Here is a 17,221-nt window from a genome sequence, read left to right as displayed (position 1 = left end):
TCATTATCAGTGAAATAAACTCTGGTCAAACTTTGATCCATAAAATAGTTTCCAAGAAACAGGGACCTTCCATTCTAGTGTATTTTACGACAGCTTCTTCATCTGCTCCACCTATTGACCGTGACTGAAAATACAGAATTAAATCTATGTCAACTTGTAACATGGTTTGTATTTATAGCTTCACAGATCACCTCCTTTGATGATGTTACAATTTTTAAAAAACAAGCTGTTGGTAGGTCAGCCTGCTTGACTATTCTCAGTGCTTGATAGTAAAACAAGAGTCTGGATAATGTCAAAGTTCAAAAAGGGCAATAATTCTGTCAAAATCCATGTCAGAGTTGACAATAGACAATGACCTCATAGTATGCTCTCAAATAAGTGTGAAGTTTCAAACCATTCCCTAAAGTAGTTTTGGAGATATGAACTTGCACGTAGAAACTTAACATTTGTGTGATGCCAAGGTGAGTACCTGGGTGAGTACATAAGCTCTCCTAACTCTTAGAACAGTCAAGCAAAAATCAAACTTTAAAAAATTTACTTAATACATTTTGTACAAATAGCGTAAGAAGTGCATAAATATTAACAATCCATATAACATTTTGCATCGGTTTATTTGGGGGCAACACAAGACTCAGACTGATAATACTTCTTGTGTCACCATATGTTTACCCTGTTTTTTTTAAAAAATGGACTTGTCTGGCTTTCAGCATCTCATATTTGTGTATATCATTAGTTAAGTTCTTTATTATAGTGACAGCTGCTTACAAACACATATATACAAATAGATATACACAGAACATCCTATTGGTCAACTACATTGCAAACTATAATCTGACCATATATAATACTTTTGACATATGACCTCCAACAGTTTTTTTCTACACTGCAGTTACCAATATTTCCAAAAATTTTCTCTTTATTTATAAGCATGTGAAAAGAGTAATACAACAAGAGCGATCAGTAATCACATGTGTCGCCTCATGATGGCCAATTTCATGTTGGGACAAATTTTGTGACAGACGGACAGTGCACAACTAGACTTGGTACTGATCATTCCTGTAAAGTTTGGATAAAATTGCACCAGTAGTTTATGAGGAGTAGTCCGGACAAGCTTTTGCGTATCTGGCAACACACAGAAAAAAACACCTTTTTATCAAAGGGCCATTACTCGGCCAAAAATAATTCAACCATAAGACCTGTGCAATATGCGCAAGGACTTGAGCTACAGATTAATCCTGTAAAGTTTCATTGAAATTGCATTAGTGGTATAAGAGAAGTAGTCCGGACAAACTTTAAAAATAAAAATTATTAAAGGGCCATAACTCTGACAAAAATCATTGAACCGGAAAATGCTGACAATATGCACAACTAGACTTGGTACTGATCATTCCTGTAAAGTTTGGATGAAATTGCACCAGTAATTTATGAGGAGTAGTCCGGACAAGCTTTTGTGTATCTGGCAACACACAGAAAGGGCCATAACTCGGCCAAACTGGTACTGATCATTCCTGTAAAGTTTGGATGAAATTGCACCAGAAGTTTATGAGATTTATTTAGCCTTAGATATTGTCATTCATTTGGTTCACATGCTATTAAAATAGTTGTAATAATTAACTTACGTGAAACAAAATAAGTCCCAGCCATCTGTTGAGTCTGTTAGCAAGTTCTAAAGCTTCTGCGATATTGTCACCCTCGGCACAAAACATTAAACATATGGCTACTGGTACATCATTATACCTACAATATAATATATATAAATTTATATATCGGGCCAGAGATATAAAACAAGAGGGCCATGATGGCCTTTTATTTGAACAAACTTTGTAGACACTCACTAGAAGATGCTTCGTGCTTAATATCTAAACTCTAGCTATTTGAGTTTTTTCAAAGAAGTTTTTGTTATACACATATAACGAAAATAAATGACCCCTGGGGCGGGGCCAATTTTGACCCCAGGGCTTTTATTTAAACAAACTTGGTAGACACTCACTAGAAGAATGTTTCATGACTTAGTAATCTAAACTCTAGCTATTTGCGTTTTTTTTCAAAGAAGATTTTTTTTAAGCTTTTGCCTATACACATCATAAGGAAAATCAATGACCCCGGGGGCGGGGCCAATTTTGACCCCAGGGCTTTTTATTTTGAACAAACTTGGTAGACACCGGTTTAGAAGATGTTTCATGCTAAATATCTAGCTTCTAGCTCTTTGGGTTCTTTAAAAGAAGATTTTTTAAGTTTTTACTATAATGCATATATGGAAAAATCAAATGACCCCCTGGGGCGGGGCCAATTTTGACCCCCAGGGCTTTTATTTGAACAAACTTGGTAGATCACTCACTAGAAGATGTTTCATGCCAAAAATATCTTAAGGCCTCTAGCTCTTTGGGTTTTTTAGAAGAAGCATATTCTAAAGTTTTCTCTTTTTGGTTGCCCATGGCAAACCAGAGTTCTGCATGGGAATTAAATTCTTTGAACAATTTTCAACAAGGTCGACCACCAAAGGAACATTTCCTGTTGAATTTGGATGATATTGGCCCTAGTGGTTTTATGAGGACGATGTCATTTAGAGAGTAAAAGTTTTACCGGACGACGGATGACGGCCGGACGCCGCGACAAAAAGCGCATTCAACAAAAACGCTCACCCTGTCACTTGTGACAGGTGAGCTTAAAAATACAAATTGAAGATTCTTTTTCATTTGTAAGGAAAATACTCTACATAGTACTCTTGGCTTAGTTAATGGATCCCAATTCTAGTCTTTAATCTTCATATTAGTTATTGTATTTCCAGTGTTTCTGCCAGCTCTGATTTTCTAAGGGTCTTTTATGACCCCCTGTATTAAATTTTAGGGGTCATTTCAAATTCTTAAGGGCCATACCAATAAATTGAACAAAAATGTAAAGAACAACAGATAACACTTGATAAGATTTATTTTCTAAGGCACTTTACTTCTTACCAGAAAAAATAGTTAGTTATCCTTTCTGATGTATATTAATTTATCTATACTCAGGCCCTACAGTGAGCATTTACTACAAGTATGCTATTGTTATTTGTAAAGTTGATTTTGATTTATATGTACCAACATGTTGTTCAACTATATGTGAATAAAATATTGTTAAATACTTGTTTTTGTGTTATATTTACAAAAAGTTATTTTTGTCAGTTTATTCACCAGTATATCATCAACAAAATTACACCCTTATAATTTTTGCAACTGCAACCACAATTTATGTTTAGATGTTGGCAGTTGTTGTTTTGCAAACCAGTATACAGATCTCATCACCCCTACGGCTGCTTCATAGTGCTTAGAAATGATGCTAGAAGTCTGGGGATAATCGTGAGTGACTATCTTGAGCAAGGTCGTACCATAAACTGTATGTACTATGAAGACGAATTGAGACGTTTGCCTCAAGAAATCGCAAGTAATAGGAGGGGCAAACTGACTCAAGGCGTTCTGCTCCTGCACGACAATGGGCCAGCTCACACATCCCAAGTTGGGATGGCTGCTGCAGCTGACTGCAGCTTTGAAAATTCTTTCTCATCCCCCATATTCTCCGGACTTCCACCTGTTTCTGAAACTGAAAACCAAGCATTGATGTAGGCCTTTTGGAAGAAATGAAGCTGTCATGGAGGTCACTGTCAATGAGTTCTTTGAGGACCAAAATAGAGAGTTCTATTTTGAAGGGTTAAACAAGTTTGAGCACAGGTGGGCAAAGTGCATTGATAAAGAGGGTGATTTAATGAAAAGTAATCCCATTAGTGGGGTCTCTGACTACAGGAAGTAGATCAATCAAGATCTTGTATCAGTCCTTGTATATATTGGTGTATATATATATCTCCATATATATAGATATATATAATCGACAAAACTAGTGTTACTAGACAGACCTATAAAAATTATAGATAGAAGACATAACGTTTTCGTAAAGATATGTTTAAACCATTTATTTGATTGCTTTTAGAACAAGAGGGCCATTTTACTACACACATATAATGAAAAACAATGACCTCTACCCCCCCCCCCCTCCTGCCCCCCCCCCCACCGGCAGGGCAATTTTAACCCAAGGGCTTTTATTTGAACAAACTTGGTAGACACCACAGGAAGATGTTTCTGCTAAACATCTAACCTCTAGCTCATTGGGTTTTTTAAAAGAAGATTTTTTGTAAGTTTTTACTATACACATATAGTTAAAAACAATGACACCTCTAGGGCGGGGCCAGTTTTGACCCCAGGGCTTTTATTTGAACAAACTTGGTAGACACTCATTAGAAGATGTTTCATGCCAAATATCTTAACTCTAGCTCTTTGGGTTTTTTCAAGGAAGATATTTAAAGTTTTTTCTTTCGGTTGCCATGGCAACCAGAGTTCTGCATGGAATTAAATTCTGTGAACAATTTTTAAAGGTGACCACCAAAGGAACATTCCTGTGAAGTTTGGATGAAATTGCTTAGAGGTTTATGAGGAGATGTCATTTAAAGTAAAAGTTTACGAAAGGACGGACGCCAGACGAAAAGCAATCACAAAAGTCAACCTGTCACTTTGTGACAGGTGAGCTAAAAGTAAATATGTTAGTGTGTTGCCCCCGCCCGGCGGTGGCTCTTGTTTAATGAACTGTCTTCAAATTTGAACACAAAAATCTTTGAGGATAGACCTTCAAGATGATCAGATAGGCTTTGATCTTCACTTACAAATGACCTTGATCTTGAAGGTCAAATTATTGAATTTTCATTGATTTTTGTTATAATTGACTGTAACTTGGTACTTAATAAATGAATAATCTTCATACCTTGACAAAATAACCTTTTGGAGGAGTTATCTAAAAAGTTAGAACTTGATCTTTAAATGACTTTGACTATCAAGGTCAAATTATTGACTTTTGTTAAATTGTCATAATTTTTTTTTTTGAGGCCCCATCTGAGTAACCCCAATTATTTACCCAAAAATAGGTATGAGGGGGTCAGGGTCATCCTCCATCGTACCTTACATTATTTATATACAATATATATGTTGCAAAATAATTATATTAATGTAAATATTGTCAAATACATCTACAGTATATACTTTGTATATAAATATAAACAACAGACATACAATAAACCCATCTATTTTCATAAAAATATTTTACCAATAAAAAAACTACTACTTATTATTAAACAATTAAACAATCTGTTACAAGGTAAAGTTTTGTTTCACATATTAAGTGTAGTTTAAGCAATTAAGGATCTTATAATTGACCATCTATTATTTTCATCATCTGTCAAATTTGTATTTCTATAGATATTCCATGCTAATTTCAAACTATTTTTAAAACAATACATGTAGGTAAAAAGTTTTTTCCTTAGACAAATAAATATATCTTAACAATATGTCATATTCATAAAATCTTTAGTTTCTGTACCTAATATGAATGATTTACAACAAAGAAGATCATCAAAATTATGTAAGTTTTCTCTAAGGTGAATTTTGAATTGTCTGATATTCCCAAAATAAATGTAAAAGTGTTTCTTCTTCACAGCATTTACAAAAAAAGTACACATTTTATTGTCAACAATTTTCATTTTAAAACAAAAGTGAGTTTGTAGCTAAAGTTCTATGAATAATTCTTGTTTGGAACCACTGAATTATTATATGAATCTTTAGAACATTTGAAAACATAACTATATATTAACTGCCAATTAATGTTATTATCTTTAAAACATGTGTTCCACCTTTCTTGACTTGTAGGTATGTCTGAATTTTTAGCTATAATTTCATAAACATATTTCTTATTGTTATTCATAGTTAAAATAGATTTAACATAACAATTTAGTATAGGATATTGAACATTAAGCAAATTGTAACTTATAAAAAATATTTAACTTTTGCATGTACAATTTTATTGCCTGTTTTAAACTATGATACTGTAAAAAGTTCACAGGTTTACCTCTGACCTGTTCTAAATATATCAAATCTACAAAGTTACCCTGTTCATTTAAAGTATCTTTTACAAATCTGATTCCTTTATTATATAATGTCTGAATGTAAATATATCTATTTCCTGCTAAAAAGTTGTGATTGTAAAAAAGTGGCATATGTAATACTTGCTCTATATTATCTATACAAAGTTTATCTACAAACACCATATAAGCTTTAAAAACATCAATCCAGAAAGAATTTGTTATTTTACGAATAATCAAATTACAAAACATCTTTCCAGTGTTAAAAATTTTATCAATATTAAACAATGTGTTTACTAGCTTATAACATTTACTTTTGCTATTACTAACATATCTTTTAAACCATTTTATCTTTAAACTATGTATATAACTATAAATATCAACCATATGTTTAAACCACCTTCTTTGTATGTTTTCATAATTTTGTTATTTATGTATGGGTTTGATTTTTACAATGTACTTGGACAAAAGAAGACATTCTATCAAACAAACATGTTGTATATTATGACTGTCAAGGTCAAATTTATGAAATTCTCTTGTTATTAGCTCACTTGTCACAAAGAGACAAGGTGTGCTTTTGTGATTGAAATTTTGTGTACGACCATTATAATTATGTCGATAATCTTTTACTTTAAACAACATCTCTAAGCCAGTTTCATCTAAACTTCACAGGAATGTTCCTTTGGAGATCACCTTTAAAAGTTGTTCAAAGAATTGAATTCCATGCAGAAGTCTGGTTGCATGACAAAAAAAAATAATAAAATATCTTCTATTACAAAACCCAAAGAGCTAAAGCTTAGCTATTTCGCATAAAATATCTTCTAGTGGGTGTTTACCAAGTTTGTTCAGCTAAAAGTAGATCCCTCCTATGTTTGTTCAAATGTATAGCCCTTTGGTAAAAATTGGCCCGGCCGGGGAGGGTAGGTAGGGGGGCGGTCATTGATTTTCCTTACAGGTATATAGTAAAAATAACAACAAAAATCTTTCTATTATACTAGCATTGCCTAGTGAACACCTATAAAAATGGATTAAGTCATGCCCTTTTGATCTAAATTGATCCCACCTAATGAACTACATTAGCATTTAAGAGAACTGACTTTTTCTAGAAATCAGTTGAGTGATATAGGGTCCCCCGATGGATTAGGGAGGGGGATATTGTTTTGGCGTTGTCCGTCTGTCCTTTCGTCCTTCCATCCCTCTACCCGTCTGTCTGAATTTTGTTTCAAGTTTATTTTTTGCAACTACTGGCTGGAATTCAACAAAACTTTAAGGGAACCAGATATATAAAGAGGAAATGCGCATACCATAGCCTTGTTCCAGTCTGACCCTGCAACACGAGATATGGCCCTTGATTATGCATATAGAGAATAATCTTTTTCTCGCTACTTCTCTGTAACTACTGGCTGGAATTCAATGAAACTTTATGGGAACCATCAATACAAAAATGAAATTGGCATATCGTTGCCTTGTTCTGGTCTAACCCTTCAACACAGAGTTATGGCCCTTGATAAGTTATGCATTAAGCATATAGAGCAATAATCGTTTCCGAACTATTTCTCTCCAACAACTGGCTGGAATTCAATTAAACTTTATGGGAACCATTAATACCAAGAGGAGATATGCACAATTTGTTGCCTTGTTCAGACCAGACCCTTCATTAAAGAGTTATGGCCCTTGATTAGTTATGTAGTATGCATATAGAGCAATATTGCTATTTCTTTGCACCTGCTGTATTGATTTCAACAAAACTTTATACAAAAAGGCAATTTATATCTAATTGTCATGTCCAGATATTACTATTTAACACGGAGTTATGGCTCTGTTATTGCCCTGAATATTTATCATGAACAAAGAATATTACTGTTTATGCCATGATGAATATATATAAATAAAGCCTTATGTCTCTAGTTGTTGTGTTAGTAATAACCAGTTCTAGGTGGGGGATATAAATTCAATGAATTTGCTTGTATTGTTTTGTATTGTACAGGGTACAGAATAACAAGAGCTGTCCGTAAGACAGCGCGCTCGACTTTTTTATTGCTTGCCAATAAAAAAAGTTTTTGCAGTAAAAGGCAATACAAGAATCTCTGTATTTTTAAAGTGAACAATGGCCATGAGCATTAACATAATTTATGGTAAAGTGAACAAGTGGATAGGAATGAATTTTTTTAGATTTTTTAAGTTTTTTAGTGCTTGCCTATAATACAAAACATTGACAGTTAAGGGCCATAATTCAAATAAAATCTTTGACAGAATTACCTTCTCCTGGACATGTTTGGGAATCATGATTGTAAACAAGTATTCCAACTTTCAAATTAATATCTCAAACAGTTCAGTCAAAAAGTGGACTGGTACTAAAAACTTAACCAATATTCTAAGTCGATAAAAGGCCTTAATTTTTAAAACAAATCCTTGACAGAGTTACCTTCTCTTGCGTACAGATGGGGGTAATGATGTGAAATAGCATTAAAAGTTTCAAAGCAATATCTCAAAGGGTTAAGGCAATAAGTGGATTTTACCCATATTCAATGTATTTTCTAAGTCAAAAAGGGGCATAATTCTGTCAAAAACCTTGACAGAGTTATGTCCTCTTGTCTGTTGATGAAGGTCGTGATGGTAAACAAGTATGGTCAGTTTCAAAGCAATACCTCCAATGGTTTTGAAATAAAGTGAGGTGGTACAAAAAACTTAACCAAGCTCAATACACTTTCTAAGTCAAAAAAGGGCCATAATTCTGTCAAAAACCTTGACAGAGTTATGTACTCTTGTCTGTAGATGGAGGTTATGATGGTGAACAAGTATGGTAAGTTTCAAAGCCATACTTGTAATACTTCTGAAATAAAGTGGGGTGGTACGAAAAACTTAACCAAGGTGTGACGCCAACGCCGACGCCGACGCCGGGGCGAGTAGGATAGCTCCCCTTTTCATAGAAAAGTCGAGCTAAAAAATAAAAACAATACTTTTATCTACAAGGTTCATTTATAGAACAAGACTTTTAATAAATATTGCTCACAGTATCAATATTGCCGACAATGGAAAACTAGCTAAAACTGTTTTGACTACTTTATTACTGTATAAACAAGAGAGCCATGATGGCCCTGAGGTCGCTCACCTGTATTTATGCCCCCGGAGCTGGGCTAGTTTAAACACCAGGGCTTTTATTTGAACAAACTTAGAAGACACTCATTAGGAGATGTTTCAAGATGTTAAGTTTTTACTACGCACATATAATGAAAAACAATAACCTACCCCCCCCCCCCCTTTGGCAGGGCCAATTTTAACCCAAGGGCTTTTATTTGAACAAACTTGGTAGATACCCATAAGAAGATGTTTCCTGCAATCCAACTTCTAGCTCATTGGGTTTTTTAAAAGAAGATTTTTTAAGTTTTTACTATACACATATAGTTAAAACAATGACACCTCTGCATCGAGGCCAGTTTTAACCCCAGGGCTGTTATTTGAACAAACTTTGTAGACACTCACTAGAAGATGTTTCATGCTTAATATCTAAAGTCTAGCTATTTGGGTTTTTTCAAAGAAGATTTTTAAGTTTTTGCCATACACATAAAGGAAAATCAATGACCCCCAGGGCGGGGGCAATTTTGACCCCAGGGCTTTTATTTGAACAAACTTTGTAGACACTCACTAGAAGATGTTTAATGCTTAATATCTAAACTCTAGCTATTTGGGTTTTTTCAAAGAAGATTTTTTAAGTTTTTGCTACACACATATAAGGAAAATGAATGACCCCCGGGGCCGGGCCAATTTTGACCCCAGGGCTTTTACTTGAACAAACTTTGTAGACACCCATTAGCACATGTTTATGCTAAATATCTTAGCTATAGCTCTTCAGTTCTTTAAAAGAAGATTTTTTAAGTTTTTACAATATGCATATTGGGAAAATCAATGACCCCCTAGGCAGGGCCAATTTTGACCCCAGGGCTTTTATTTGAACAAACTTTGTAGACATCCATTAGAACATGTTTCATGCTAAATATCTTAGCTCTAGCTCTATGGGTTCTTTAAAAGAAAATTTTTTAAGTTTTTACAATATGCATATAGGGAAAATCAATGACCCCCTGGGGCAAGGCCAATTTTGACCCCAGGGCTTTTATTTGAACAAACTTGGTAGACATCCATTAGAACATGTTTCATGCTAAATATCTTAGCTCTAGCTCTATGGGTTCTTTAAAAGAAGATTTTTTTAAGTTTTTACTATATGCATATAGGGAAAATCAATGACCCCCTGGGGCGGGGCCAATTTTGACCCCAGGGCTTTTATTTGAACAAACTTGGTAGACACTTATTAGAAGATGTTTCATGCTAGATATCTTAGCTCTAGCTCTATGGGTTCTTTAAAAGAAGATTTTTTAAGTTTTAACTATATGCATATAGGGAAAATCAATGACCCCCTGGGGCAGGGCCAATTTTGACCCCAGGGCTTTTATTTGAATACACTTGGTAGACACTTACTAGATGATGTTTCATGCTAAATATCTTAGCTCTAGCTCTATGGGTTCTTTAAAAGAAGAATTTTTATATGTGTATAGGGAAAATCAATGACCCCCTGGGGCGGGGCCAATTTTGACCCAGGGCTTTTATTTGAACAAACTTGGTAGACACTTACTTGAAGATGTTTCATGCCAAATATCTAAGCTCTAGCTCTTTGGGTTTATTAATAGAAGATATTTAACCAGAGTTCTGCATGGAATTAAATTCTTTGAACAATTTTTAAAGGTGACCACCAAAGGAACATTCCTTAAATTGGCTTAGTGGTTTATGAGGAGATGTCATGTAAAGTAAAAGTTTACGGACGGACGACGGACGGACGAAAAGCGATCACAAAAGCTCACCCTGTCACTTTGTGACAGGTGAGCTAAAAAAGGTTGGAAAAAAAAACTTCACCTTATAAACCAAAATTTAAAATACATTTTCACAAGCAAAACTGGTCCTCTACACTTCAGATATTCAAAGTCAATGAAGTTGGAATCATTCTTTCAATTAAACATGTTTAATTGTGTTTCAAAATAATATGCAATCAAAAGTGTAATGGCAGGCCTATATTTTGTCATTTTAGCTTTTTGATATCATTGAAATCTATAGTCTTTATACTTTCTTTTTTTGGTCACATTTTATTGGCTAACCATTAAGCCAGAAAGGAGCTTACATATATGGAAATTTGCTGCATTGTTCCTTGCCCTTTGTCGAAGAGAAAGCATGTAGCATTTTAATGCTTGTTGAGGTCTGTTTTCTTGTTCCATACATTGTCCTAAAATGTTTAGAGCTGTTTCTCTATGTTTGAGGTTTTTATCTGTTTCTATGGTTCTTATAAGTTTACAAAGTGCTTGTTGTTGATCTTGATGTCTTTGTAGATGACGATAGATCTTGTATTGTAGGAAGTATAAGAAAGGTAGAGAATCAACTACAGCCCAGTCCATCCAACAGTCTTTTCTTTTCATGTCTGTGTATCATGTCATCTTGTGTAGATCTGAACATTTCATATTGTAGTTCATGAGGAACACAGTTGATCTCTCCCTGTATAAATCTGACACAAAATGCTGTAATATGTTTGATACAGTCCTCACTTTGTTCACTACATAACCTCTTGAATTCTGCTGTTACTGTTGGTGGCGGCTGACACAGCAGCCACAGATAGGTAAAACAGGATAAGAATAATATTGTTGCTCTGTGTGTCTCAGAATTAGTTCAGCTTTCTCCATATCTCCTGTACTGTAGAACACTGAAGCCAGTTTAAGTCTGCTAGATGAGATATCTGAGTTTAAACCAGCTGATAGCCAGACCAATGCTTGAGGTGACACTTGATTATTTTCACCAATGCTGGATGATGCTAGGGTAGATCCATATGTGGTGAAAAGAAAAGGTGCTAGAAAATTGAATGCAACTTGTTCAAATCTATTACCATTATCACTGAAGGTCATCAATTTTACTATATGTTGCTTCATTGTTCTAATGTTTTCATTGTGAAAATGTCTTAAAACATGCTTATGTTGTATACTTATGTTGTTTGCAATGTTGATATATCTCCATGTCAAAACAGTTTCATATATTTCAAGAGAAGAAGGAAAATAGTAAACTCCATGTGGTACTCTGTTCAGTTTAACTTGAAGTCTATGACCAAGATCATCAATATCAATACTTAGTAACCGTTGTCTATCATTCTGTATAAAATCACAAATATTTTTTGAAAGTTCATGTTTTGTCTCAGCTGTAAATTGCCCTGCCATCAAATTATTTTCCGGTATAATGAAATGTGAACAACAGTCATTCTGTACACAACTGTGTAATTCCAATAAGCAGTATGTTAAACATGTAAATAAATTGATATCTTTCCATATTCGTGACTCTGTGTTTTCTATACAATGTAATAAAACTGTTTTGCACATGAAACTTGAAATGTTGATTTCATTTTGAGGATTAAGGAAGGACTTAAGAATCATTTTCAATAGTACATAGCACCTTATTTGTGTTATATTTAGATTAAACATTATACATCTTTCTGTCAATGATGTAGATATTCTCCATTCCAGTTCAGGATATTCACTGACCTTACTTCCAGTTGGAACAACTAAACACCCAGTACTGGCTGCATATCTTCTCATCTCATGTGTTGGCCATCTGCCAATACCCTGTCTATGTAACCAACCTGTTGCTGATTGAGGCCATGATTTACATGGACAAGCTATCACCAGGTCTCTATCACAAACTCCAGGTTGTCCTTGTTCAGCAATAGATGGTCCATGCTGCTGGTCAGCACCCTGAAGAAAATTATTTATTATTGTATTTTTATACAATATTCTTCCTCTTCTATCAGTAATATGGTTTTCATCAGGAATGACAGTTGCAGGAAGAGGTTCATCATCTCGGAGTAGTTGTAAGAAACAATACCCGGGAGTAGTGTTCTCATCCTGTATCATGAGGTAATTAAACTTGCCATGTACCCACTCTGACCAGTCTTGTATTATATTGTATTTATGTATTAAGCTTAGTATATCAATGTCTGAATAAAGTCCTATAGTAGTTGTACCTTCACTTTGACTCCCTAGATAATAGATAGTTCCATTTCTATCAGTTAACCTGTATGTGATATTCCACATATTCTCTATCAGCATGAGTCCTCTTCTCCTTCCCATCACCATTCTTTCATTGACACCAATGTCATGTAAAACCTCTGATAACATCAATGATAAGTTTTCTCTGTAGTCAGGATCTTTAAACATTCTGTAATATATTAGTAAAAGGGAAAATTGTTTCATTCAGCAGTCAAATTAATTTTATCACATACTTCTACTTGTAATTTATTTGTCCTTTGTGTCCTAAAATAGAACAGGAGAGACTGAATCTGGACATTATGAAACATAAAATAAATAATTTGGGGTAGTTATCAATTGATCAAAATATTGCATATTTTTCTCTATTTGATAGTGGTATTTTCTTGTCTATTATATAAATGTAAATATTTGTTATCAGAATTTTGATATAAGAGAGACACTAAAATTTAACACCCATTTAAATATTCATGTTACACTTTTTTACATAATTCATTTAATACAAATGAGAAACTACAACATAATATAATGTTTTAAATTTAATTTGAATTCTGGATTTAAATTTCTTGAAAATAATCAAGAGAAAATATTTCTTGTCATTTGACCAGATATGTGGAAATTTAGTTTTATATAACACCTCAATATATTGTAAAAATACATGATAATGTAAAACATAATTATGTATATTTCTATTTAATTAAAATACATAATTTATTTAAACAAAACTTTTTTTTTTTTGAGATTGATGAAAGGGAGACAAAAAAATTAAAAACACTGTCTAAAATATTGCCTGAACTACTTTCTTACATAATTCATTCTATATAAATGAGAAACTGTGTATTTAGAATAAAGTTTTAAACTTACTTTGAATGTTGTATTAAACAGTATTTCGTAGAAAGAATCAAGATAAACTGTTTCTTTCCTTTTGACCAGATAGGTGGAAATTTTGCTATTTTTACTTCCTCTTTTGGTTTTGAATGAAATGAAAGGGAAATAACTCACTTCCTTTTCCTAACAGTTGGTATGAGAGATAATTGAGTAATGTCCCTTTTAGATTTTTCAATGTATTCTATAAAAACATGATAATATAAGTCTTAATAATGTATATAATTCTGTCTATTTAAATAATAAAGAATGTGTTATAACATCATATTTTCAAAAAAAAACATATTTGTATTACTTTCAGAATGAAATTTCACTCACTGTTAGTAATAAATACTATTTTCCTTCATTATGCAGATTTGCAAATCTGACGAAAAAAATTAATTGTCACTTTTTGCAGAATATCTATTGTTGACATCCATGATGTCATTGCCTGTAATTTTTGTAAATAACTTAATGTAAGAAAAAAGAAGATAAATATGTGATTCATAAAATAAACAGCAAACTCCTTGATAAAGAGGGCTTGAATAGCTCGAAATGTACTGGCGATTGATAAACTTTGTGCATGAGATAGTGTTCTTTTCTTCTTCCCATAACGTTAATATCAGTTCATGAAGAAGTTGCAACACTATAATGTCTCTGTTAGTTAACAAGTTTCAAATAAATTTCCTGAATATGTCTGTCCACAAGTTGAAAGGTTATTTTTTTATGTCTGAAACTAGTTTCCACTGGGGTGTATATTTATGTCACCTATTTGCAATGGTGGTGTTACTGATACATTAATATTGAAATATTTTTAAAAACACCCCATTGACAGTTCCAAATTTAAAGCATAACAAGTTCAGCATAGTTAGAATACTGTAAAAAATCTTCACATTGATGTGTATCATACTTAAGTTAAAACCTGTATAAAGAAACATTAAGTTTTTAGAAGGAGTGTGATTATGGTATATCACACTGATAAATTTTTTTTTCATTCCTCATCATATACAAAGAAAAGGAATATTCAATTGTGTTCATTTACAAATATATTTCATCCTGAAGAGTGAAATATTTGTTGTCATGTTTATCACATAGGAAACATAGCCTTTGAAATATTTGATGAAATTGCTTAATATTTTATTGGAGCATCTGATGATAAGGAATCTGGGACATTTGCCTCATAGTAAAAAAAGTTTTCTTAGACATATAGTATATAATTGGATGTCCCCCCCCCCCCCCACTCTGAGTAAATATTGAGTTATAATAAAGAATTTCAAGGATTTCAAGGATAGGCTGCAAATGTCCTTGGACGGAGGTTTGGGGGGTGGTGGTGGTGGATGGGGGCAGATTGTTCATATACATGTACCCTATCGGAGTGATAAACATTATTGTATTATTGTGAGTTTTTATTTTTAAAATTTTTTCATGTGGAGGAAATTTCCAGGCAAGCTTTGAGGGATGATGATTAATTCTGTTTTGCCAACATTCAACTTAACAAACATACAAACGAGGAGCAGCTGAGGTCTTCCCTTTCCCAGTTTTGCTTTGGAAATTGCTGCCTTATTACAGTGAGTTCAATGTGACTTAAAGTCCAATTAAATGAAATTTAAAATTAAATTGTCTTTTTATTATTATAAGATTTAAATGACCCTGGAAATTGTTTTTAAAAATGGGTTGATAATGTTCCACATGAACAAATTTGAGTTATGTTGAATGTTTTTCACAATTTAGTGCCTTACCTGCATTTATTTTGTTCATAATGTATTCAACAATTCTGAAATATGACCACTAAAATATGAATGAAAATATGTTAAAGTTTGTGTAATATCAAAACAAACATCAAAAAACATTGTATATATTTCAGTTTGATCACACACATATATCTGCTCTTGCCAAGAGGTTAGTTAACAGAGTTGCAGAAAAAGTGCCACATATAATACAGAATGGAGATCCAGAAAAGACATACCCAGGTATGAAATTTTACTCTTTTAAAGTGACATTATGCTCGTATTTTTATTGTCAAGATGAGCTGAATTTACTTTTTATTTCAAAAGATTGACTGTTAAAATCGTTGTTTGAAATACATTTTATATTGGAAAAACGTTTAGGATAAAAATTCAAAATTGCCTAAAAATCTCAACATCCGTTTTTTATTTTTAAAAAAATTATGCATCAACATGTTGATTCTTTAATCAACTTTTCCTCCTAAACCACTTGGCCAAATTTGTTGAAACTTTGCAGGGATGTCTACCAAAGTTGTTCAAAGAGTTAGATTCCATAAAGAACTCTGTTTGCCATGGCAACCAAAAGATTATTTTACAAAAAATCTTAAAAATTCTTGTAAAAAAACGAAAGTTAGAGCTTAGATATTTGTCTTGAAGCATCTTCTAGTAGATGTCTAAATGTTTGCTCAGACAGACAGACGACGGAGAAGTGATCCCTATATGTCGCCACTACTCCGTAGAGGCGACACAAAAAGATAGAGAGTTGAAAGAAATGTGACTTTAGGGAGATGTTTGAATATTTTAAAGAGGAGGCAGAGAAAAGAAAAAACATGAGCAAGGAAGAAAAATTGGTGAGAACAGTTTAAAATAATTGAGCTGCACCATGACAAAACCAACATAATGCGTTTGCGACCAGCATGGCTCAAGATCAGCCTGCACATCCGCGCAGTCTGCTCAGGATCTATGCTGTTCGCTATCAGTTTCTCTACTTGTTCCTGGATTTGTAAGCGAACAGCATGGATGTTGATCAGACTGGGCGGATGCGTAGGCTGATCTGGAGCCATGCTGGTCGCAAACGCATTATGTTGGTTTTGTCATGGTGTGGCTCATATGTACTCCGAGGATAATAAGGGTATAGTTCTTGTTAAGACATTTTTATGTATTGATGATTTGTGAGCAATTACATCATACAGCATAGCACACTTTTTGTTGGTACATTCTATTGACCATTACGCTTTGGAGAGGTATAAGTATGTTTAGGTCAAGGTCATTAAGGCTATAAATAGACTTCTCTGCTTTTCCTCATGGTAAGGCCATGTTTCCTTAACTTCTCAAAACAACTTTGGGAAGTATGTCTAGGAAAATATTTTGCTGACAATAAGCTGTAAATTCATGAACGGTTAGACTTTAGTGGCAGGGCAGCAAAATTTGATTTTGATTTACTTGTCAGTTACATCTGAATGGTTTCTTTACTTACCAGTATGATGTTTATAATGTAAACTTTGGAATATATTTCACTCGTCCTCACAGGTTTTGGGACAACAACCGTGACAATATGGACACTTTATTTTGCTGTCTTTGACTGTTAGCGGAAGAGTTTAGCACGGAGGAAGGTAGTCTAGTACTGGTGT

General features: G+C 33.5%; 2 protein-coding genes across 2 annotated transcripts in view; both read right to left on the bottom strand.

Annotated features, from left to right (window-relative positions):
• The window catches only part of LOC132716421 (proteasome assembly chaperone 2-like), a gene marked incomplete at its 3' end in the record, with an annotated part of 31,269 nt that continues 14,048 nt past the window's right edge, over positions 1 to 17,221 (bottom strand). The window contains 2 exon segments of the mRNA XM_060699694.1: positions 1 to 124; positions 1,620 to 1,737. Coding sequence (XP_060555677.1) covers positions 26 to 124; positions 1,620 to 1,737 — 217 coding nt within the window.
• LOC132716420 (uncharacterized) lies at positions 5,576 to 14,146 on the bottom strand. The gene is made up of 2 exons (XM_060699693.1): positions 13,867 to 14,146; positions 5,576 to 13,174 (listed from the first exon to the last, which is right to left on the bottom strand). Exon 2 carries the CDS (start codon positions 13,171 to 13,173, stop codon positions 11,554 to 11,556), a length of 1,620 nt encoding a protein of 539 aa, XP_060555676.1. The 5' UTR covers position 13,174; positions 13,867 to 14,146; the 3' UTR covers positions 5,576 to 11,553.

This window comes from Ruditapes philippinarum, unplaced genomic scaffold (assembly GCF_026571515.1).
Source record: "Ruditapes philippinarum isolate M1 unplaced genomic scaffold, ASM2657151v2 ctg4437_1_1_1_1, whole genome shotgun sequence".
Taxonomy (NCBI): Eukaryota; Metazoa; Mollusca; class Bivalvia; order Venerida; family Veneridae; genus Ruditapes; species Ruditapes philippinarum.
The sequence above is the reverse complement of the archived record's forward strand: the minus strand, read 5'-3'. Positions and strand labels throughout refer to the sequence as shown.

Bases quoted from the DNA above. Each gene is read 5' to 3' on its own strand.
- LOC132716420 (XM_060699693.1), bottom strand. From the start codon at position 13,173: ATGTTTAAAGATCCTGACTACAGAGAAAACTTATCATTGATGTTATCA.